This window comes from Blennius ocellaris (assembly GCF_963422515.1).
Source record: "Blennius ocellaris genome assembly, chromosome: 19".
NCBI lineage: Eukaryota > Metazoa > Chordata > Actinopteri > Blenniiformes > Blenniidae > Blennius > Blennius ocellaris.
This window is the reverse complement of record NC_137668.1, coordinates 2,869,618-2,895,512: the sequence shown is the minus strand read 5'-3', so window position 1 is coordinate 2,895,512 and position 25,895 is coordinate 2,869,618. Positions and strand designations below refer to the sequence as shown.

At 46.5% G+C, this 25,895-nt stretch overlaps 1 protein-coding gene across 1 annotated transcript in view; it reads right to left on the bottom strand.

The window, feature by feature from the left end:
- The window catches only part of arhgef4 (Rho guanine nucleotide exchange factor (GEF) 4), a gene marked incomplete at both ends in the record, with an annotated part of 103,981 nt that extends 79,002 nt beyond the window's left edge, over positions 1-24,979 (bottom strand). Inside the window, 2 exons of the mRNA XM_080515152.1 lie at positions 2,978-3,129; positions 24,709-24,979. Coding sequence (XP_080371278.1) covers positions 2,978-3,129; positions 24,709-24,979 — 423 coding nt within the window. The remainder of the gene's footprint in view (positions 1-2,977; positions 3,130-24,708) is intronic.
- Positions 24,980-25,895: the final 916 nt, after the last annotated feature.

Below are 25,895 nucleotides of genomic sequence, written 5' to 3'. Positions count from 1 at the left end.
TGTACAGAGGACGGTTTGTCCACAGGAGAACATGAGTCATCAGGACATTCAGGGGAGGGGGACATGGAGAACATGCAGGGCTGCTCCTCAAGGACCGGAGGCACACACCTCTGATCGAGAGGACGAACACGATAGTGAGCATTTCAGATTAGTAATGTGAGGTGTCACTAAAAAGAATGCTCCCTCATCTAACATGATGAAATAACTGTATGATTATGTGTTATATGAATTGTAATAAGTTGTGCCAGAAGAGGTGTGCAAAGACGGGCTGAATACGCTGAAAATTGGACAAACAGAAAAACAGTTGGTCTGTGATTGATTTTGAGCTAAACATTTTTGAACCTTTAACAAGACATCACCAGCACATCCAAAGGGACCAATCTTGGCAACAGCCAAACAAAGTCTCAAGAAGCATTTCCACAAACCCGGTGCAGCTCCCTCAGTCTACAGAACTACAGTGACACGCCGCCCCCTGCAGGGCTCCAGCAGTGCCTGCACCGTGGGAGGACAGCAGTGAGGAAGAGCACATTACCAGGAATTTAAAAAGACACCTGAAGACCCTGAAGAAGACAAGATGAATATCAACATGTAGATATGAAAGCATGAGCAGTGAGGTTCAGGGTGAACTGTGTCCGTTGAGGAAACGGTGAAGCTCAACCTTAATAAGCAGCTGTGTTTTTACTCTATCTGACAATGTGCCAGCAATTAGAAGCTGTTCTGACTCTGTACTGACTCTGTCCTCTGACTCTGTCCTGATTCTGTCCTCTGACTGTGTCCTCTGACTCTGTACTGACTCTGTCCTCTGACTGTGTCTTCTGACTCTGTACTGACTCTGTCCTCTGACTCTGTACTAACTCTGTCTTCTGACTCTGTACTGACTCTGTCTTCTGACTCTGTACTGACTCTGTCCTCTGACTGTGTCTTCTGACTCTGTACTGACTCTGTCTTCTGACTCTGTACTGACTCTGTCCTCTGACTCTGTCCTCTGACTCTGTACTAACTCTGTCTTCTGACTCTGTACTGACTCTGTCCTCTGACTCTGTACTGACTCTGTACTAACTCTGTCTTCTGACTGTGTCTTCTGACTCTGTACTGACTCTGTCCTCTGACTCTGTACTGACTCTGTACTGACTGTACTGACTCTGTACTAACTCTGTCTTCTGACTCTGTACTAACTCTGTCTTCTGACTGTGTCTTCTGACTCTGTACTGACTCTGTCCTCTGACAGCCACTAGGGGGCAGCGGAGCTCAGACTCCGGCCGATTTCCAATTCTTAGAATGCCAGTGCGCATCCTGTGCACATATGTCACTACTTGCAGTGCGTCCTTGGAAGTGTGGATCTCCTCAATCCTGGTATTGCTATGCTCAGTGAGAAATGTTATGGGTCAGTACTTGGTGTCCCACTGATGACGTTTCACAGGTACACCAGTATGGACAATAAGGGGATTAGAAAATGGCCTCTGTCATGTTTTTCCATGATTCCATCATTTTTTCCGTCTGTTTGATCTAAAAAAGTTATTGTTATTTATGACCACAAGGTCTTTCCTTGATTTCTTTTAGTGTTTCTTAAAGCCAGGAAGTTGTCATTTTAAATGACTTTAGTTTTGTGGCACGTCGATGATCTGCTTTGTTTTCTACGAAACTAAACAACTGAATGAACCTCCGGGACTCGGGAGTCCATCATTTTTGCCAGGGGTTGTATTCAACACGACATTCTGCTGGATGTTCTCAAAGCATTCTGCAGGATGTTCTCCAGGATGTTCTCAGGATGTCCTGCAGGTTTAACAACCTACCCACCCTTTGCAAAGACCGTAAGTGGTTTCCACGACAACCAAACAACCCAGCGATCCTCCAGCCTGTTGTTTCCTCTCATCAGAGAGCTCTGCTGAGGCACCAGGAGAACGCTGAAACCACATGAAGGGTTGAACCAGGTGAAGGGTTGAACCAGGTGAAGGGTTGAACCACGTGAAGGGTTGAACCAGGTGAAGGGTTGAACCACATGAAGGGTTGAACCAGGTGAAGGGTTGAACCAGGTGAAGGGTTGAACCACGTGAAGGGTTGAACCAGGTGAAGGGTTGAACCACATGAAGGGTTGAACCAGGTGAAGGGTTGAACCAGGTGAAGGGTTGAACCACATGAAGGGTTGAACCAGGTGAAGGGTTGAACCACATGAAGGGTTGAACCAGGTGAAGGGTTGAACCACATGAAGGGTTGAACCAGGTGAAGGGTTGAACCACATGAAGGGTTGAACCAGGTGAAGGGTTGAACCACATGAAGGGTTGAACCAGGTGAAGGGTTGAACCACATGAAGGGTTGAACCAGGTGAAGGGTTGAACCAGGTGAAGGGTTGAACCACATGAAGGGTTGAACCAGGTGAAGGGTTGAACCACATGAAGGGTTGAACCAGGTGAAGGGTTGAACCAGGTGACTGGTAGCACCCAGAGCTTTCAGTGTAATAAAATGAGAGGCGGTCCTCCCCTCAGTGACTCCATGATACTACATGATATTCAGCAGCTCCACAGACATTGTGGGTAGCAGGTGTTCAGGATCCAATCGGGATCCACCGGCTGCTTTGTTATAGTAGTATGAGATTAAAAAACCAAAACATTATATGTCCATGTCGCACACCCCCCAGGGAGCCAGAGGCACCACAGGCCCTGGGGGAGTGAACCAGGAGCACCAGGCAGCAGAGGACGGCCAGCCCCGACGGAGCCAGCCCGGCCAAGGGTTGGCTAAAATGGGCCATGGCTCCAGGAGCTGGTGTGGGTCCAGCCTGAGCCAGAGCCCCCGGGTCAACACCTCACACTCTGGTCCCACCAAGTCCCAGCTGGAGCCCAAAGCAATGTGAGCTTAGGATGGGTCCCCAGACCGTACTTTACTCTTCTTTTACAAAATAAAGCAGTACATATCCTCAGAGCACTCCGCAGCTGATTACATCGTCTCTGACCCGTACAAGGACCGCCATGCTGGACTGTACCTCGTTGATGGCGAGCTGCTCTCCGCCGCCTCCTCCTGGATGTCCGAAGCGGTGACCTGAGCCACGAAACTCCTCGTACAAGAGATCCTCCTCGCTGCCCAGATCCTCCCCGAGCCCCGGCTTGTCTGACGAGCCGTCAGGGAGCACCACCGCTGAGACAGAGGGGCAAAAACACAACGAGCCGTCAGGGAGCACCACCGCTGAGACAGAGGGGCAAAAACACAACGAGTCGTCAGGGAGCACCACCGCTGAGACAGAGGGGCATATCATGCCCACTATCCCATATATCACCCCCCCCGCCTCATGTTTCACCCCCACTGCCCCATATATCACCCTGCTGCCTCATTTATCACCCGCACTGCCCATATATCACCCTACTGCCCCAAGTATCACACCCACTGCCCCATATATCACCCCACTGCCCCAAGTATCACACCCACTGCCCCATATATCACCCTACTGCCCCAAGTATCACACCCACTGCCCCATATATCACCCCACTGCCCCAAGTATCACACCCACTGCCCCATATATCACCCTACTGCCCCAAGTATCACACCCACTGCCCCATATATCACCCCACTGCCCCATATATCACCCCCACTGCCCCATATATCACCCCCACTGCCCCATATATCACCCCACTGCCCCATATATCACCCAACTGCCCCATATATCACCCCCACTGCCCCGTATATCACCCCACTGCCCCATATATCACCCAACTGCCCCATATATCACCCCCACTGCCCCGTATATCACCCCACTGCCCCATATATCACCCCACTGCCCCATATATCACCCAACTGCCCCATATATCACCCCACTGCCCCATATATCACCCCCACTGCCCCATATATCACCCCACTGCCCCATATATCACCCCCACTGCCCCATATATCACCCCACTGCCCCATATATCACCCCCACTGCCCCATATATCACCCCCACTGCCCCGTATATCGCCCCACTGCCCCATATATCACCCCACTGCCCCATATATCACCCCCACTGCCCCGTATATCACCCCACTGCCCCGTATATCACCCCCACTGCCCCATATATCACCCCACTGCCCCATATATCACCCCCACTGCCCCATATATCACCCCCACTGCCCCATATATCACCCCACTGCCCCGTATATCACCCCCACTGCCCCATATATCACCCCCACTGCCCCGTATATCACCCCCACTGCCCCATATATCACCCCACTGCCCCATATATCACCCCCACTGCCCCGTATATCACCCCCACTGCCCCATATATCACCCCCACTGCCCCATATATCACCCCACTGCCCCATATATCACCCAACTGCCCCATATATCACCCCCACTGCCCCATATATCACCCCCACTGCCCCATATATCACCCCACTGCCCCGTATATCACCCCCACTGCCCCATATATCACCCCACTGCCCCGTATATCACCCCCACTGCCCCATATATCACCCCCACTGCCCCGTATATCACCCCCACTGCCCCATATATCACCCCACTGCCCCATATATCACCCCCACTGCCCCGTATATCACCCCCACTGCCCCATATATCACCCCCACTGCCCCATATACCACCCCACTGCCCCATATATCACCCCCACTGCCCCATATATCACCCCCACTGCCCCATATATCACCCTCACTGCCCCGTATATCGCCCCACTGCCCCCATTCACACCATTATTACATATTGATTGTTTTAGATTGTAACCATGGAGATCACCACACATCATGGCAACACACGGCATGTTTGTGTGTGTGTGTGTGTGTGTGTGTTCCCTGTGAAGTGTGTGAGCTGTCACTTTCTAACTACCTGCCTGATGAGCTAAAAATACTCGTACTGTTTCACCTCCTGTGAGGAGAAGAGAGAAGACGAATCACCCTGGAGACAGAGGAGAGTGGATATGAGGCAAAATTAAGGCGAGAATAAGCTTTACAAGAGCAGGCTGGATGTGGTGGGGATCAGGGTGGTGGGGGTCAGGGCTGTGGGGGTGGGGGTCAGGGCGGTGGGGATCACACACCCAGACACCGCATGGAACAGTGGACTCTAGGCTTTAATACTGAGAGAATACACACAATTCTCTGCTCTGCTGTTCAGTGCGTGTGAGAGCAGGATTACATCCACCAGATAAAGACATCATAGAGGTTTGTCTCCTTTTGTTTCACATCATTTTACCTTGTTAATCTCAGACTTATTGACTGACTTATTGAATACAAACCAAACCAAGACTCCAATCAGTTGAAATGAATGTGTTCATATTAACAAGGTAACTTTGTACTGGGAGCAGGGAATCAGAGGTCAAAGGGTTGAGATTCCCTGAACTAGGGTTATTATGGTGACTGTTCACCATGCGCGCGCGCACACACACACACACACACACACACACACACACACACACACACACACACACACACACACAAACTGCCATCCTTCACACCGGCCAGTCAGCTGCAGCCTCTGAGCCGTGCACAGAGTCTCTTCAGGTCAACATTTCTGACATGAAGTGCTCTCCGTGATCCTGATCCCATCCAGTATTGGTATCGGATTCTGATACGACGTAATTCACAGATCGGAGATTTCTGATCCATTTCTGATCCATGTCTGCTTTACTGTTGCTGAAATGAGTCCATAGTGTTTCCCTGCTGCTTCTCTGCTCGCGGACTGGATTTCCTGGGTCTGGCCAGGCTCTGGCCCACACAGTGCAGTTAAGCTCGACCCACATACTGCAGAATATTGCAACACAGTAAGTTTAACCATTTAATCTAATATAACATTCAATTAACAAGTGCGAAGACATTGTGATACAGTAAATTGAACAGTTTAAACACTTTCATTATCATCAAAACACTATGTTCAATTACGAAGTCCAACAATTAATTGTAACAAAGTGAACGAATGCATTTTTGGACTTAATAATTAAATGTTAACATTGTAAGTTTAACAATTTAAATACTTATCAATAAAAATACATTTATAGTCCCAAAATTAATTTCAACATAGTAAGTTAAACAGTTTAAATACTTAACATTTATCAAAAAGTGCAAAAAGACACTGGAACATGGTGTTTTTGCAAATAGCAGCAACATTAGCCACCAGTCTGGCTTCAACAGATAAAGCCTGTGGTCATCACTACTTCCAGTCGTTGGCCTCTGGCGCCCAGGACAATCAAAAGGGAGTCGGGTTCGGATCCCTGATCCTGGAGTGGCGGAGACAAGCGCTGCAAGAAAAGAACACTTAAGATTAATTGTAATAGAAAACAATTCTGTTCACAGTTGACATATTTCTTCAAATGTAAGGTAGCATAAAAAAATGCATACAACATTTTGTTGTTTACATTCACATAAACATGTTGTCATTGATCCGGTTATCAACCCAAGTGAATTTGATGAGGAGTTTTTCCTTTCCACAGTCGCTGATGCTTGCTCATTTGTTCGGTTTCTCTACAAGACTACAATGAAAGGATTTTTTTATTGGGCATGATAAAAATAAAGTTGAATCCACTTGAATTAAATTTCAGTAACTTCTGCGAGGAGCAACAATGCAGCCGTCTGCCGATTGGTAGTGATGACTGCCTCCTGTTGTTCTCATGCTGCTGCGCTCACAGCTTGTTTTGGTAACTGCTTTATTGAAACGTTGGTGCAACACAACATGGCGGTGGTTTAACGAGATGCAGACGCTCCTCTCAGTAACAGGAGGGGTGGAGCTTCGGCAGGAGCTCCTCCTCTCGGGAACAGGGGCGGAGCTTCAGAGGAAGCTGGACGCTGCTACAATAAGAAAGTTTGTCCTGTGTCACACAGTGTTGCCAATTGGGATATTTTTGTTTACGTCAGGCAGGAAAAACATGTATTGGACTAGTTCATGGTACATGCAACTTCGTGGTTTGGGCTGGTTTTTATTGGAATGGGCGGGTTCTAAGATGTGATTGGGCTGGAAACTGTCAATCTGACCTAGACCTAGATGTGACTGGTCACAGAGAGCAACTCCGACGGCCACGGAGCTGCAGCTGGGTAAAGCCAGGAACTTAGCCCGACACTTCCCTGAGTCCTTCACCACCCTCCTCCTTCACCACCCTCCTCCTTCACCACCCTCCTCCTTCACCACCCTCCTCCTTCACCACCCTCCTCCTTCACCACCCTCCTCCTTCACCACCCTCCTCCTTCTCCACCCTCCTCCTCCTCCTTCACCACCCTCCTCCTTCACCACCCTCCTCCTTCACCACCCTCCTCCTCCTCCTTCACCAGCCTCCTCCTTCACCACCCTCCTCCTCCTCCTTCACCACCCTCCTCGTTCACCACCCTCCTCCTTCACCACCCTCCTCCTCCACCACCCTCCTCCTTCACTACCCTCCTCCTCCTCCTTCACCACCCTCCTCCTTCACCACCCTCCTCCTTCACCACCCTCCTCCTCCTCCTTCACCAGCCTCCTCGTTCACCACCCTCCTCCTCCTCCTTCACCACCCTCCTCCTTCACCACCCTCCTCCTTCACCACCCTCCTCCTCCTCCTTCACCACCCTCCTCCTTCACCACCCTCCTCCTCCTCCTTCACCACCCTCCTCCTTCACCACCCACCTCCTTCACCACCCTCCTCCTTCACCACCCTCCTCCTTCACCACCCTCATTGTTCACAACTTTGCCGTACCGTACCTCCTGCTCCAGTGGTGGAACAATGGCTAAACTGTGACTACCGCCCAAATCTTAATTGTAACGGACCACCTGACCACCCCCCCACCCCGCCCCATCTTAACATCCCACGTTGTACTGAGTTAGTGATGATTCTAGCCAAGACAACATGATGTCTTAAACTAGCAAATTATTTCTTAATTAACAATATTGACATATTGTGCTTAGATGAAATGAATAAAAATGTAAACTCACCTCAACTTCTCTCTTTTCTCTCCATCAATACAACGTCACTCTGCACAAAATGATGCATCTGGTTCTGTTTCTGCTCTTTTCGGGGCACCAATGAGAACGCAGGAAAAGGGTCACATGTTGAGGGAAGGCCAATGAGAGCGAAGCAGACAGCTGATTGCTTGGTTGGTTGTCAGGCAGATTGTGAGGTCGCCATCAGGGGCTGTGTTTTCAGAGGGACATTTGTCAACACAGCGGCAGTAAAGTCTGGAGTCATCTTCTAACTATTACTCATGCAATTTTGAAAAATGAGGGTTATCTGGCACTGTGGAGCATGTGATGTAATTGTGTTTGTGTTTGAATGATCTGATAAAAGCAGGAGTGGGTGGTAGTGTAGGGGTGGCTTTTCAAACACCAATAGAAGTTGAAAAACGTTTTAAAAGTAAGACTGTCCATCACTGACAACGATTCAATACGCACCTCGATGCTCTACCAGCGGTACTACACTTTAGCAATTCATTGAATCCCCTGGCGATACGATACACCTCGGTTCACGATGCGATGCGATATACCCCTGATCCCGATTCCATGAGATTTGATATTAATTTGATGGCGATTAAATTCTACACAATGTGATACAATGTGATTTGGTGGGATACTATACGATTCAACATGATGTAAAGAAACGATTCCAACATTGTAAATAGAAAAGAAGAAGCTGCAGTTATATGTGGTACAAGAGGCAGAGGATTTATTCTTTTTTCAGTCCTCATAAGCAGCACATTTAACAAAAAGTTCACATTTTGCTTATACTCTAGTAGAACTATGCTTCACTTTATGCTTCTTCTTTTAGTCCTCTTAAAAAGCACAAGAGAAAAAACAGCATTGGGATTTTGGACCAGATTCAACATAAGGAACAGGAATCGGTTCCTCACATTTGGAACTAGTTTTATCACACTGTCACAACGTAAACAGTAAACAGTTTAACAACAACAATCACTGTCAATGAGGAACTGAAAGTGACACTTTCCATAGTATATTGTTCATATTCCTTCAACCAGACTGATAAGGGCCGCCCCTGGCCAAGTGGGGACCCTAAGCAGGATTTTATTTTGGGGCCCCCCTTCCAATAACAGAATAATAATAATAATAATAATAATAATAATAATAATAATAATAATAATAATAATAATAATAATAATAATAATAATAATAATAATAATAATAATAATAAATTACAATTAGTAACTAATCAAATGAACAGCCTCTATCAACAGTGGAACAAGAACTTTACAGATCCACACGTCTGAAAAAAAACTTTGTGGCATAAACAGTTTTTTCTTTTATATTTCAACAACATCTCCACCTTCAAGTGAAGCACGAGCCTCTGACTGTTTGGACTTTTTCTTTCTTTTGCTAGCTCCAGAATCGTATTGATGTTTGGAAGCGCTCTCTCTCTCTCTCTCTCTCTCTCTCTCTCTCTCTCTCTCTCTCTCTCTACTCTCTCTGTCTCTACTCTCTCTCTCTCTACTCTCTCTCTACTCTCTCTCTCTCTCTCTCTCTCTCTCTCTCTCTCTCTCTCTCTCTCTCTCTCTCTCTCTCTCTCTCTCTCTCTACTCTCTCTGTCTCTACTCTCTCTCTCTCTACTCTCTCTCTACTCTCTCTCTCTCTCTCTCTCTCTCTCTCTCTCTACTCTCCACCTGGAAACAACTGCCTGCCGGCCCATCTGACTGCTGATTGGTCAGATGGTGACGCTTCGTGCTTTCAATCATTGCGTCTCTTGTTTCTCTCTCTCTCTCTCTCTCTCTCTCTCTCTCTCTCTCTCTCTCTCTCTCCCTCTCTCTCTCTCTCTCAGGATGACTTGGTGGCGGTGTTCTACGCGCCTCTCAGCAAAATGCAGCGCATCCTTTGTGCATTAGCAGAGAATGATGATACTTTATTGATCCCGAGGGAAATTCAATTCACTTGCGCAAAATGTGGCCCCCCATGGATCGCGGGGCCCTACGCACAGCGCTTGTTCTGCGTGTAGGGAGGGGTGGGTCTGAGCCTGATACTACTACCATACTAATGCATACCACCGACTACACTACTACCATACTACTACATACTACCTACTACCCTACTACCATACTACTGCATACTGCCTACTACCATACTACTGCATACTGCCTACTACCATACTACTGCATACTGCCTACTACCATACTACTACATACTACCTACTACCCTACTACCATACTACTGCATAATCCCTAATACCATACTACTGCATACTGCCTAATACCATACTACTACATACTACCTACTACCCTACTACCATACTACTGCATACTGCCTACTACCATACTACTACATACTACCTACTACCCTACTACCATACTACTGCATACTGCCTACTACCATACTACTGCATACTGCCTACTACCATACTACTACATACTACCTACTACCCTACTACCATACTACTGCATACTGCCTACTACTAGGGGTGTCCAATAATATCGGAGGGCCGATATGATCGGCCGATATTGACTTAAAAATGTAATATTTGGAAATATCGGTATCGGATTTTTACAACCGATAATGGAATTTCTGAGTGTGCATGAACGCAACACGGGATGTTTACAGGCGCGCGCTTGATGACGTTTAACAACAACAAATACAACACGCTGGACTCGTGGCTAAGAAGGAGAAGCCCGTGAATGAAATGTCTGTGGAGGACTGGAGGCTCAACCAGGCCCTCTTCCCTGCTGGACCAGTACCTGACTGCACCCTGCACCAGTGTTGACAGTGAACCAGTGTTCAGCACTGGTACCAGTACCTGACTGCACCCTGCACCAGTGTTGACGGTGAACCAGCGTTCAGCACTGGTACCAGTACCTGACTGCACCCTGCACCAGTGTTGACACTGAACCAGCATTCAGCACTGGTACCAGTACCTGACTGCACCCTGCACCAGTGTTGACAGTGAACCAGCGTTCAGCACTGGTACCAGTACCTGACTGCACCCTGCACCAGTGTTGACAGTGAACCACTGTTCAGCACTGGTACCAGTACCTGACTGCACCCTGCACCAGTGTTGACAGTGAACCACTGTTCAGCACTGGTACCAGTACCTGACTGCACCCTGCACCAGTGTTGACAGTGAACCAGTGTTCAGCACTGGTACCAGTACCTGACTGCACCCTGCACCAGTGTTGACGGTGAACCAGTGTTCAGCACTGGTACCAGTACCTGACTGCACCCTGCACCAGTGTTGACGGTGAACCAGTGTTCAGCACTGGTACCAGTACCTGACTGCACCCTGCACCAGTGTTGACGGTGAACCAGTGTTCAGTACTGGTACCAGTACCTGACTGCACCCTGCACCAGTGTTGACGGTGAACCAGTGTTCAGCACTGGTGCCAGTACCTGACTGCACCCTGCACCAGTGTTGACAGTGAACCAGTGTTCAGCACTGGTACCAGTACCTGACTGCACCCTGCACCAGTGTTGACAGTGAACCACTGTTCAGTACTGGTACCAGTACCTGACTGCACCCTGCACCAGTGTTGACAGTGAACCAGTGTTCAGCACTGGTACCAGTACCTGACTGCACCCTGCACCAGTGTTGACGGTGAACCAGTGTTCAGCACTGGTACCAGTACCTGACTGCACCCTGCACCAGTGTTGACAGTGAACCAGTGTTCAGCACTGGTACCCACATCATTGATGAGAAGAGAAATCTCATACATTGCTGAGATGCTGAGATGCTTGTATTCATACAGAACAATGTACCTCTTACACACGAGGACATGGGGAAAGAAATAGACCAGTTATATGGACGAGTCAACTTCAGTCTTTGTTTTTGTTGCACTTTAAAGGAGGGCTGTTTTAATTTTGTGAGCATTTCTGTGCCTTTCTTGTTTATATTTACACTATTTTGTTCCTCTTAAAAGAGATTGAGCCAGTTTGAGTCTATTATTTGACAAGTTATGTCCAGTTATTCATTCATTGACTGTTTACAACTAATGGACTGAAGATATGCCTCTTCCTTTTTTAATATTGTCTGTGGTGTTGTTGAGTTTGTTGTTGAGGTTTCTCTCTAACACTAAATAAATATGGCACTTTTTTCCATAATTTAAGTTGTTGTTCTCTTATTTTTCTCAGTGTGTACATTTGGAAAGCCATGTTTGATTCACATATGCTTTATGTTTTGATGTAAAAAGCCAGCATATATCGGTATCGGTGATATCGGTATCGGTGATATCGGTATCGGAAATTAAGAGTTGGACAATATCGGAATATCGGATATCGGTAGAAAAGCCAATATCGAGCATCCCTACCTACTACCCTAATACCATACTACTGCATACTGCCCAATACCATACTACTGCATACTGCCCAATACCATACTACTGCATACTGCCTACTACCATACTACTACATACTACCTACTACCCTACTACCATACTAATGCATACTACCGACTACCCTACTACCATACTACTACATACTACCTACTACCATACTACCATACTACTACACATTACCCTACTACCATACTACTACATACTACCTGCTACCATACTACTACATACTACCTACTACCCTACTACCATACTACTACATATTACCCTACTACCATACTACTACATACTACCATACTACTACATACTACCTACTACCCTACTACCATACTACTACATACTACCTGCTACCATACTACTACATACTACCTACTACCCTACTACCATACTACTACATATTACCCTACTACCATACTACTACATACTACCTACTACCATACTACTACATACTACCTACTACCCTACTACCATACTACTACATACTACCCTACTACCATACTACTACATACTACCTGCTACCATACAACTATACAGCACTTGCTACCATACTACTACATACTACCTGCTGCCATACTACTACATACTCCCTACAACCATACTACTACATACTACCAACTACCATACTACATACTACCTATTACATACCGCATACTACCTACTACATACTACCATACTACTACGTACTACCTACTACACTACTACCATACTACTACATACTATCTACTACCATACTACATACTACCTATTACATACCGCATACTACCTACTACATACTACTACATACTACCTACTACACTACTACCATACTACTACATACAACCATACTACCTGCTACCATACTACTACATACTACCTACTACCATACTACTATATAGTACCTGCTACTATACTACTACATACTACCTGCTGCCATACTACTACATACGATCTCCTACCATACTACTACATACTCCCTACAATCATACTACTACATACTACCTACAACCATACTATTTACTGCCCTATTACCATACTACTACTTACTACCATACATACTACCTACTACATACCGCATACTACATACCGCATACTACCTGCTAGATACTACCATACTACTACATAATACCTACTACATACTACCTACTACCCAACTACCATATTACTACCATACTACTATATAGGACCTACTACCATACTACTACATACGACCTGCTGCCATACTACTACATACTATCTCCTACCATACTACTACATACTACCTACCGCATACTACCTACTACATACTACCATACTACCATACTACTACATACTACCCTACTACCAGACTACTATGTACTACCTGCTACCATACTACTACATACTACCTACTACCATACTACCTACTACCATGCTACTATATAGTACCTGCTGCCATACTACTGCATACAATCTCCTACCATACTACTACATACTCCCTACAATCATACTACTACATATTATCTCCTACCATACTACTACATACTCCCTACAATCATACTACTACATACTACCTACTACCATACTACTTACTACCATACTACTACATACTATCATACTACATACTACCTACTACCAACTACATACTGCATACTACCTGCTACATACTACCATACTACTACATAATACCTACTACATACTACCTACTGCCCTACTACCATACTACTACATACTACCTACTACCACACAATATTTATTGTATTAGTCACTTTTTATCCATATACATGGTTTTGTAATAACCTGGTGTGTCATGTATTTTTATTATATTAGTCAATAACAAATCTAATCCTGTCCCTGTCACTTCTCCTAATCCTCCTCCTCCTCTTCATCTTCCTTTCTCCTCTTCCTCCTCCTCTTCATCCTCCTCCTCCTCTCCTTCCTCAACCTCCTCCTCTTCCTCTTCCTCTTCCTGCTCAGTCAACTTTTTTCTGAACCATAAAAAGTTTGGAAATTTCGGGATTAGAAAGTCAAAGTAATCAAAAATACTTTTACTTTTCAAAAGCGTCACTTAATCTGTTGAAGTCATTTTTATGTGTCCATTATGTGTCTAGTCCATTTTTAATATGTCTTTTAATATGATCTCAATGTTGACGGAAGTGAAAAATAAAAAATGATGGACAATGAGGAGTTTCCCGACTACATCATTCGAGGGAATCCCAAGGAATTAGGTGACGCTATCCAATCAGAATGCACGTTTTCCGGGTAAGACAGTGTGGCACTGACCAGAACACAAATCGGGAAGAAAATACAACTGTCACTGCTACACCTAACCTGGTGGTTTATTTCATGTGGTTTTTTCAGGAAGACCAGCTAGTCCACGTGTTCAGGAAGAAGAGTTAGTCCACATGTTCAGGAAGAAGGGTTAGTCGACGTGTTCAGGAAGAAGAGTTAGTCCACATGTTCAGGAAGAAGAGGTAGTCTACATGTTCAGGGAGAAGAGGTAGTCTACATGTTCAGGGAGAAGAGGTAGTCGACGTGTTCAGGAAGAGGAGCTAGTCGACGTGTTCAGGAAGAAGAGGTAGTCTACGTGTTCAGGAAGAAGTTAGTCCACGTGTTCAAGAAGAAGAGGTAGTCTACGTATTCAGGAAGAAGACTTAGTCCACGTGTTCAAGAAGAAGAGGTAGTCTACATGTTCAGGAAGAAGAGTTAGTCCACATGTTCAGGAAGAAGAGGTAGTCCACGTGTTCAAGAAAAAGAGGTAGTCCACGTGTTCAAGAAGAAGAGGTAGTCTACGTGTTCAGGAAGAAGAGTTAGTCCACGTGTTCAGGAAGAAGAGGTAGTCTACATGTTCAGGAAGAAGAGTTAGTCCACGTGTTCAAGAAGAAGAGGTAGTCTACGTGTTCAGGAAGAAGAGGTAGTCGACGTGTTCAGGAAGAAGAGTTAGTCCACATGTTCAGGAAGAAGAGTTAGTCCACGTGTTCAGGGAGAAGAGGTAGTCTACGTGTTCAGGAAGAAGAGTTAGTCCACATGTTCAAGAAGAAGAGGTAGTCCACGTGTTCAAGAAAAAGAGGTAGTCCACGTGTTCAAGAAGAAGAGGTAGTCTACGTGTTCAGGAAGAAGAGTTAGTCCACGTGTTCAGGAAGAAGAGTTAGTCCACGTGTTCAGGAAGAAGAGTTAGTCCACGTGTTCAAGAAGAAGAGGTAGTCTACGTGTTCAGGAAGAAGAGGTAGTCGACGTGTTCAGGAAGAAGAGTTAGTCCATATGTTCAGGAAGAAGAGTTAGTCCACGTGTTCAAGAAGAAGAGGTAGTCTACGTGTTCAGGAAGAAGAGGTAGTCCACGTGTTCAAGAAAAAGAGGTAGTCTACATGTTCAGGAAGAAGAGTTAGTCCACGTGTTCAAGAAGAAGAGGTAGTCTACGTGTTCAGGAAGAAGAGTTAGTCCACGTGGTCAAGAAAAAGAGGTAGTCTACGTGTTCAGGAAGAAGAGTTAGTCCACATGTTCAGGAAGAAGAGTTAGTCCACGTGTTCAGGAAGAAGAGGTAGTCTACATGTTCAGGAAGAAGAGTTAGTCCACGTGTTCAAGAAGAAGAGGTAGTCGACGTGTTCAGGAAGAAGAGGTAGTCCACGTGTTCAAGAAAAAGAGGTAGTCTACATGTTCAGGAAGAAGAGTTAGTCCACGTGTTCAAGAAGAAGAGGTAGTCTACGTGTTCAGGAAGAAGAGTTAGTCCACGTGGTCAAGAAGAAGAGGTAGTCTATGTGTTCAGGAAGAAGAGTTAGTCCACGTGTTCAGGAAGAGGAGTTAGTCTACATGTTCAGGAAGAAGAGTTAGTCCACGTGTTCAAGAAGAAGAGGTAGTCTATGTGTTCAGGAAGAAGAGGTAGTCGACGTGTTCAGGAAGAAGAGTTAGTCCACATGTTCAGGAAGAAGAGTTGGTCCATATGTTCAGGAAGAAGTGATTGGTCCACATGTTCAGGAAGAAGAGTTAGAACACGTGTTCAGGAAGAAGAGTTGGTCCACGTGTTCAGGAAGAAGAGGTAGTCTACATGTTCAGGAAGAAGAGTTAGTCCACGTGTTCAGGAAGAAGAGTTAGTCCACGTGTTCAGGAAGAAGAGGTAGTCTACATGTTCAGGAAGAAGACTTAGTCCACGTGTTCAAGAAGAAGAGGTAGTCTACGTGTTCAGGAAGAAGAGTTAGTCCACGTGGTCAAGAAGAAGAGGTAGTCTACGTGTTCAGGAAGAAGAGGTAGTCCACGTGTTCAAGAAAAAGAGGTAGTCTACGTGTTCAGGAAGAAGAGTTAGTCCACGTGTTCAGGAAGAAGAGTTAGTCCACGTGTTCAGGAAGAAGAGGTAGTCTACATGTTCAGGAAGAAGAGTTAGTCCACGTGTTCAAGAAGAAGAGGTAGTCGACGTGTTCAGGAAGAAGAGGTAGTCCACGTGTTCAAGAAAAAGAGGTAGTCTACATGTTCAGGAAGAAGAGTTAGTCCACGTGTTCAAGAAGAAGAGGTAGTCTACGTGTTCAGGAAGAAGAGTTAGTCCACGTGGTCAAGAAGAAGAGGTAGTCTACGTGTTCAGGAAGAAGAGGTAGTCCACGTGTTCAAGAAAAAGAGGTAGTCTACGTGTTCAGGAAGAAGAGTTAGTCCACGTGTTCAAGAAAAAGAGGTAGTCTACATGTTCAGGAAGAAGAGTTAGTCCACGTGTTCAAGAAGAAGAGGTAGTCTATGTGTTCAGGAAGAAGAGGTAGTCGACGTGTTCAGGAAGAAGAGGTAGTCGACGTGTTCAGGAAGAAGAGGTAGTCGACGTGTTCAGGAAGAAGAGTTGGTCCATATGTTCAGGAAGAAGAGTTAGAACACGTGTTCAGGAAGATGAGTTGGTCCACGTGTTCAGGAAGAAGAGGTAGTCTACGTGTTCAGGAAGAAGAGGTAGTCTACATGTTCATTCTTTACAAACAGCCTGCGTCTTGTCAAGTTTACCATCCTTCTTGTAAAAGCTGCAGTTCTTCTAACACCTGATTTGAAGTGTTTCGGTGCTCCAAGCTTTCCTCTCCCTGCTTCATGCTGCTCTGGACCTCCAGTGTGGGCTGGCTGGCTACACCAGCTTCAGGGGAGGACAGTGATGGTGCGTTCAATGTGCCTCGGAAACACAGGATAGAATTAAATACAACCGGACAAAATACAACGTGCAAAACAAGTTTTCAAGATCCTCCACCACCTTGTTCCCTTCCTGAAGGAGAGACGTTTTAAACTTCATTTACACCATTCAAATGAAAACTAATCTTTTTTCTTTTTTTCCAGAAAAGTTTCATATTTAAACTGCAGCATTTTTATAACCATGTAAAATATTGCAGTTTTCACAAAGTCTCCTCTTTGTGAGAGAATCGGGATTCAATTTGAATAAAGAAAAGATTTCAGTCGTTTACCATGACTGACGAGCTTCACCTGCAGTTTTCACTTCTTTACCATGACTGACGACTGAAGATGATGTGATGAAACTACAACTACTCCTGGAAGCTTCACTGTTGCTACCGCCAGGAGAAAGCAACTCTAACCTGCTCCACCCACAGGAAGCAACTCCAACCTGCTCCATCCACATGAAGCAACTCCAACCTGCTCCATCCACATGAAGCAACTCCAACCTGCTCCATCCACATGAAGCAACTCCAACCTGCTCCATCCACATGAAGCAACTCTAAAGTGCTTCACCCACATGAAACAACACTAACCTGCTCCACCCACATGAAGCAACCTCAACCTGCTCCACCCATAGGAAGCAACCTCAACCTGCTCCACCCACATGAAGCAACACTAACCTGCTCCACCCACATGAAGCAACCTCAACCTACTCCACCCATAGGAAGCAACGGTAACCTGCTCCACCCACATGAAGCAACCTCAACCTGCTCCACCCATAGGAAGCAACGGTAACCTGCTCCATCCACATGAAGCAACCTCAACCTGCTCCACCCATAGGAAGCAATTCTAACCTGCTCCATCCACATGTAGTAACCTCAACCTGCTCCATCCATAGGAAGCAATTCTAACCTGCTCCACCCACATGAAGCAGCATCGAACTGCTCCAACCACATGAAGCAACCTGGTCTATTTATAGCTCTGGTCTATTTATAGCTCTGGTCTATTTATAGCAATGTTCCACTGGTTGGAATACGAAGCCACATGTAGACTGATCCAGAACAATCTAGAGCTCCATCATCTTAATAGAGAGAAACTGGATTTAAAAGTGTTTCTGTTTCGGGGATGATTGAACTCAAAACCTGTGATTCTTCACAAACCTGGAACACGTCCGTCTGTGTGTGTGCGTGTGTGTGTGTGTGTGTGTGTGTGTGTGTGTGTGTGTGTGTGTGTGTGTGTGTGTGTGTGTGTGTGTGTGTGTGTGTGTGTGTGTGTGTGTGTGTGTGTGTGTGTGTGTGTGTGTGTGTGTGTGTGTGTGTGTGTGTGTGTGTGTGTGTAAAGGAGATGTAGGTTTGAAAAATACAGTAAAATGCCTAGAACACTGTTTCCTTTGCAGAGACCGGCGACACCACATGAAGACTTGAGAGAATGAAAGAATTCTTGGTCCTCATGTTAGGAATGCCTGTCACTCCTCAGCACGTCAGTCACTTCTGGTGTTCATGCCTCTTCACCAGCAACACCACCGTTTCACTGCTGCATCACTGAGCTCAGCTCCCTGGGCCTCCCACCCTCAGTCAAACTGGACACACTGTACGGAAGCTCACAGCCAACAGCTACAGCTACAGGAACAACTACAGGAACAGCGACAGGGATAGCTACAGCTAAAGGAACAGGAATAGCTACAGCTACAGCTAAAGGAACAGCAATAGCTACAGCTACAGCTAAAGGAACAGCAATAGGAATAGCTACAGCTAAAGGAACAGGTATAGCTACAGGTATAGCTACAGCTAAAGGAACAGGAACAGCTACAGCTGTTGGAACAGTTGCTCTTGTAGTTGTAGCTATTCCTGTAGCCGTTCCTGCTGTTGTAGCTGTTCCTGTAGTGGTTGCACAAGCTGTTCTCATTCCTATTGTTATAGCCATTGCTGTGACTCTAGCTGTTCCTATTCATGTTCCTGTAGCTGTTTCTGTTCCTGTAGCCATTCGTGTACCTGTAGCTATTGCTGTTCTTGTAGCTGTTGCTGTTCCTGTTGTTATAGCCATTGCTCTGACTTTAGCTGTTCCTATTCATGTTCCTGTAGCTGTTTCTGTTCCTGTAGCCATTCGTGTACCTGTAGCTATTGCTGTTCTTGTAGCTGTTGCTGTTCCTGTTGTTATAGCCATTGCTCTGACTTTAGCTGTTCCTATTCATGTTCCTGTAGCTGTTTCTGTTCCTGTAGCCATTCGTGTACCTGTAGCTATTGCTGTTCTTGTAGCTGTTGCTGTTCCTGTTGTTATAGCCATTGCTCTGACTTTAGCTGTTCCTATTCATGTTTCTGTTCCTGTAGCTATTTGTGTAGCTGTCACTATTGCTGTTCCTGTAGCGGTTAGCGCTACAGCAAACAAGAGAACAGGGGTCCTCAATAGGCTGAGCCACCTGTCTGGCCCATGAGCTGCACAACAACATGAAATAAAGTGGAATTTGTTGGTAAAAAAATGCACTGCTCTACCTTTTTAAGCCTCATCCCACACCGTAGTCGGAGCCTGAGCCTGAGTGCATCTGACATAATTACGTCAAAGCTGCTCCGCTCGTACAGTACACCCCCACAGATTTAAAGTTCATGACTGGCGAAACAACACGTCGTCCAGTCAAAATTCAACAAAGAAACAACCTGACCTGCAGCGTGAAAAAGTGGAGCAGGAAAAGCGTCAGTCTGGACTGAACAGTTTAGTTTTCTATTGGCAGCCTCATGCTTGATGTGAACGCAGACTGGAGCTGTGCGCAAAGTGGATCCTCACTTTAACTTTCTGCCTGCAGCCAGCTTTAATGCCAACGACCCTCCAAGATCCCACAGCCGCTAAACAGAAGACATAATGTGATACAAGCCCTCCGTGTCTACGGTATGTCGGCATTGGTACCAGAGAGCAACAGTAGCGTCATGGCTTGTTTCCTGCAACCTCGACAAAGCTAAGAAACATTTGCTGATGCTGAGTTAATTTTTTTTTTTAAGTGCAATTAACATGGTTGATGAAGTTTTTCAGGCGGGCTGCTGTGAGCCGTGGCGCATCGTCATTTTCATTAATGTGTCAGAAATATGGCGAATTGTGAGAATTTGTTATATTCAGTTGTGGATTTTGCTCTGAGAGACGTGTCCAGGGTGCACCACGCAGGAGGAAATCAGTGTCTCAGGTGCGTCTGGTGGAGGCAGGTGTTCACTCAGGGTGTAAAACCAGTCAGGTCAGTGACTGAGTTTAAAAAGAAATGACTCCACACACCCCAGTTATTCTACCAACAGCTACTGAACAGTTCAAACACTCGAGATCGCTCAGCGTTCAGAGAAATTCCATGGAAATGCTGTCCCGCTGTATAACACATCAACACACATCACAACTCATCCATATGTTCAGTTACAAACTTCACCAATACAGATGATTCTTGATATTCTTGGAAGAGCAGCACAAACAAGAACAGCAGCACAAACAGGAATAGCTCAGGGAACAGCAGCATAAATAGGAACAGCAACAGCTCAGGGACCAGCAGCAAAAATAAGAACAGCAACAGGAACATCTCAGGAAACAGCAGCACAAACAGGAACAGCTCAGGGAACATCAGCACAAATATGAACAGGAATAGCTCAGGGAACAGCAACACAAATATGAACAGGAATAGCTCAGGGAACAGCAACACAAATATGAACAGGAATAGGTCAGGGAACAGCAGCACAAACAGGAATAGCTCAGGGAACATCAGCACAAATATGAACAGGAATAGCTCAGGGAACAGCAGCACAAATATGAACAGGAATAGCTCAGGGAACAGCAGCACAAATATGAACAGGAATAGCTCAGGGAACAGCAGCACAAATATGAACAGGAATAGCTCAGGGAACAGCAGCACAAATATGAACAGGAATAGCTCAGGGAACAGCAGCACAAACAGGAACAGGAATAGCTCAGGGAACAGCAGCACAAATATGAACAGGAATAGCTCAGGGAACAGCAGCACAAATATGAACAGGAATAGCTCAGGGAACATCAGCACAAATATGAACAGGAATAGCTCAGGGAACATCAGCACAAATATGAACAGGAATAGCTCAGGGAACAGCAGCACAAATATGAACAGGAATAGCTCAGGGAACAGCAGCACAAATATGAACAGGAATAGCTCAGGGAACAGCAGCACAAATATGAACAGGAATAGCTCAGGGAACAGCAGCACAAATATGAACAGGAATAGCTCAGGGAACAGCAGCACAAATATGAACAGGAATAGCTCAGGGAACAGCAGCACAAATATGAACAGGAATAGCTCAGGGAACAGCAGCACAAACAGGAATAGCTCAGGGAACAGCAGCACAAATATGAACAGGAATAGCTCAGGGAACAGCAGCACAAATATGAACAGGAATAGCTCAGGGAACAGCAGCACAAACAGGAACAGCTCAGGGAACAGCAGCACAACTATGAACAGGAACAGCTCAGGGGACAGCAGCACAAATATGAACAGGAACAGCTCAGGGAACAGCAGCACAAACAGGAATAGCTCAGGGAACAGCAGCACAACTATGAACAGGAACAGCTCAGGGGACAGCAGCACAAACAGGAACAGCTCAGGGAACAGCATCACAAACAGGAACAGCAACAGGACATCGCTCTTCAACAGGATGCACTCTTCCTGTGGTTTGGAGCACACTCACTCTAAATCATTATAACTGATAATTATAATAATTATCATTCCAGCAAAAGAAAATCACAGATGTACTTTTACTCTCTTTAACTACTTCCATGTGGAAAAGCATGACTGTGGCTCACTGAGGACAGAAACAACGTCAGGTCCTGGACAGCAGGAGACACATGTTGCAGACAGCGCCATCATGAGCCACCACAATATAAAACTGGACTTTGCATGCCAGGCCACTAGAGGGAGGATTAAGGCCTGTTTACCCAACAATGGTGGTCAAAGCCACTGAAAACACAACTTCATTGCAGCTTTCCCAGGGCTGTGTGTGTGCATGTGTGTGTGCGTGTGCATGCGTACATGTGGGTTCATTAGACAAACAAACAATGTGTAACATGCTGCAGCACACATTCTAACAACCCTGCATGACTGTAAATGGATTCATGTACTTTCTAGCAGTGTGATCAGGCCCACAGCTTTACACAGCTCATCACATCCACTCACACTGGAGGCTGCAGCCATGCAAGGTGCTGTCACTCCAATGGGAGCAGTTTTTCTTGCCCAAGCACACTTCAAGCATGTAATCATGGCAGAGATGGGAATTGAATCTGCAACCTCCCGAGTGAGAGAGACCCACTCTACCAACTGAGCTATAGCGCCCCCTGTAGTCACAGAGGAGCAGAAGACATACTGTGAACTGCTAGTTTCTCTCTCAAGTCTCAAGCTTCAGACATCATAGAAACAAACTGCTGCACCATTTAACTCCAGTCCTGCTTCACACATTGTCCAGGGTTCCACATTTTCCAGGGTTCCACATTTTCCAGGTTTCCAGGGAACCAAACCTTAAAAATGCAGAAAGCACGTTTTCACAAACACACACAGTTGCCAGGAACGTTTCACATTGCGCGAGTGGAGACAATTGTAGACGCGTTTAGACGATTGTAGACGAGAGTAGGCGAGGTTACACAAGTGTAGACGAATGTAAACGACTTTAGATGAATGTAGACGAGTGTAAAGAAGTTTAGACGAGTTGGGATGAGTGTAGACGATTGTAGACGATTGTAGGCGATTGTAGACGATTGTAGGTGATTGTAGATGAGTGTAGACGATTGTAGGCGATTGTAGACGAGTGTAGACGATTGTAGATGAGTGTAGACGAGTGTAGACGATTGTAGACAATTGTAGACGATTGTAGGTGATTGTAGATGAGTGTAGACGATTGTAGGCGATTGTAGACGAGTGTAGACGATTGTAGATGAGTGTAGACGATTGTAGACAATTGTAGACGATTGTAGGTGATTGTAGATGAGTGTAGATGATTGTAGGCGATTGTAGACGAGTGTAGACGATTGTAGATGAGTGTAGACGAGTGTAGACGATTGTAGACAATTGTAGACGATTGTAGGCGATTGTAGACGATTGTAGACGATTGTAGGTGATTGTAGATGAGTGTAGACGATTGTAGGCGATTGTAGACGAGTGTAGACGATTGTAGATGAGTGTAGACGAGTGTAGACGATTGTAGACAATTGTAGACGATTGTAGGCGATTGTAGACGATTGTAGACGATTGTAGGTGATTGTAGATGAGTGTAGACGATTGTAGGCGATTGTAGACGAGTGTAGACGATTGTAGATGAGTGTAGACGAGTGTAGACGATTGTAGACGATTGTAGACGATTGTAGACGATTGTAGGCGATTGTAGACGATTGTAGACTAATGTAAACGACTTTAGATGAATGTAGACGAGTGTAGACGAGTGTAAAGGAGTTTAGACGAGTTGGGATGAGTGTAGACGATTGTAGGCGATTGTAGACGATTGTAGACGAGTGTAGACTATTGTAGATGAGTGTAGACGAGCTTTGAAGAGTTTCCATGAGTTTAGACGAGTGCAGACGAGGCGCTGGCGGCAGATAAAGCACGGTGTCAGTATCAGAGAGGCCATTGAGTGAGTCAGTGACTCCGGCAGAGGTAGAAGCACCAAGACGCCTCCAGGCGGGACGCCTCGTCCACTGTGACCTATTTCCCAGGAAGCCCTGTTTAGTGATGGATGGATGGTTACAGAGCCCCCACCCACCCCACCACCCATCACTGAGTGCTGCAGGATGGAGGACTGACCACAGGCTAGGACAGGGATAGGCAACAACAGGGACAGGCTGGAATAGAGACAAGCTACAACAGGGACAGGCTGTGACCGATACAGGCGGGGACAGGGACATACTGGGACAGGGACAGCCTGAAACAGAGACAGGCTGGGACGGAGACAGGATGGAACAGAGACAGGTTACAACAGGGACAGGCTGGAACAGGGACAGACTGGATTATGGACAGGCTGGAACAGAGACAAGCTACAACAGGGACAGGCTGATACAGAGACGAGCTGGGACAGACAGGCTGGATAAGGGATAGGCTAGAATAGGGACAAGCTGGGACAGTGACAGGCTAGGACAAGGGCATGCTGGGACAGACAGGCTGTGACAGGGACATGCTGAAAGTGGGACAGGCTGGGACAGATACAGGTGGGAACAGGGACATACTGGAACAGGCTGAACAGGGACAGGCTGAACATGGACAGAGACAGGCTGGGATAGAGACAGGGAAATGGAGGGACAGGGACAGGCTGAGACAGACAGGCTTAGACAGGGACAGGCTGAGAAAGTGACAGGCTGGGACAGAGACAGACTGAGACAGGGACAGGCTTAGACAGAGAGGCTGGGACAGGGACAGGCTGGGACAGGGACAGGCTGAGACAGAGACAGGCTGGGACATGTTGAGGACCCGTGTCTGCAGCGTGGAGCTTACCTGTGGTGGAGTGCAGACTCTCCAGGCTCCAGTAGCGAGACAGGACGCCTCTCAGAGTTCCTCCCAGGCTGCCTCCACCTCCACCTCCACTACCACCTCCACCCATACATCCACCCACCCCGACACCTTCGTCCACCATGCCGTCCCCCCCTCCGCCTGTCGGGCTGGCTCCGTCTGACTCGGACCCGGGCGACGGCCCTGAGCTGCCGCTGCTGCTGCTGCTGCCCCCCGCCAGAGGCACGCCCCCCCCCGAGCCCTGCTGGGTCCGCATCCCGGCATGGAGCAGACACCACAGGGCAGCAGGAGGAGCAGGAGGAGCAGGAGGAGCGGAGCAGGTGCTTCGTTCTGCCAGCAGGGAGACCGTGCACTGAGGAGGAGCAGCAGGAGGAGCAGGAGCAGCAGGAGGAGCAGGAGGAGCAGGAGGAGGAGGAGGTGGAAGAGTCGCTGTGGAAAGCCTCGGCTGTCAACTTGCAGTGTTTCTCCCTCTGTGCACCGAGCAGCAGAGCAACAGAGCAGCAGAGCAGCAGAGCAGGAGCTGCTCCCTCCCTTCAGCCGGCCGCTGTGGACTGCCTCACCCTCCCTCCTCACTCCCTCCCTCCTCTCCCTCACTCTGCCTCACCCTCCCTCCCTCCCTCCCTCCCTCCCTGTGTTGGGCTGACATCAGCGGGTGCCCTGCAGGGGGGTTCTACAGTACGACCCTGTCGTTTGCCTGCAGGCATCAGTATTAATGGTACAGGAAGAGAAGAGCTGCCTCCCCTCTTCCCTCTCTCTCTCTCTCTCTCTCTCTCTCTCTCTCTCTCTCTCTCACGCACACACACACACGCACACACTCACACACACAGGTTTTTAAAAAAAAGATTTATTTCATTAGGAAAATATGAACATTACAAGGAAACCCACAGTCTTATGAACATGTGTGTTTCAAACAAGCATCAAAACATTAACAACAGCTATGAAAAAGAAATGTGAGAAAGAAAACACAAATCTGCTTCTTCACTTGGAATATATAATCATGTCTATTGCTGTTATATTTTTTGTAAAATTAACAACAAAAAAGAATAAAATCCAATAAATATTAGAACGAGAAACAAACAAACAAAGGAAATAATCTTTGTCGTCAATGTTACAGTTCATCTTAAAGCTCCAACACAGGGCGACTCCTGATACGCTGCTATCAGTTCTTTTTA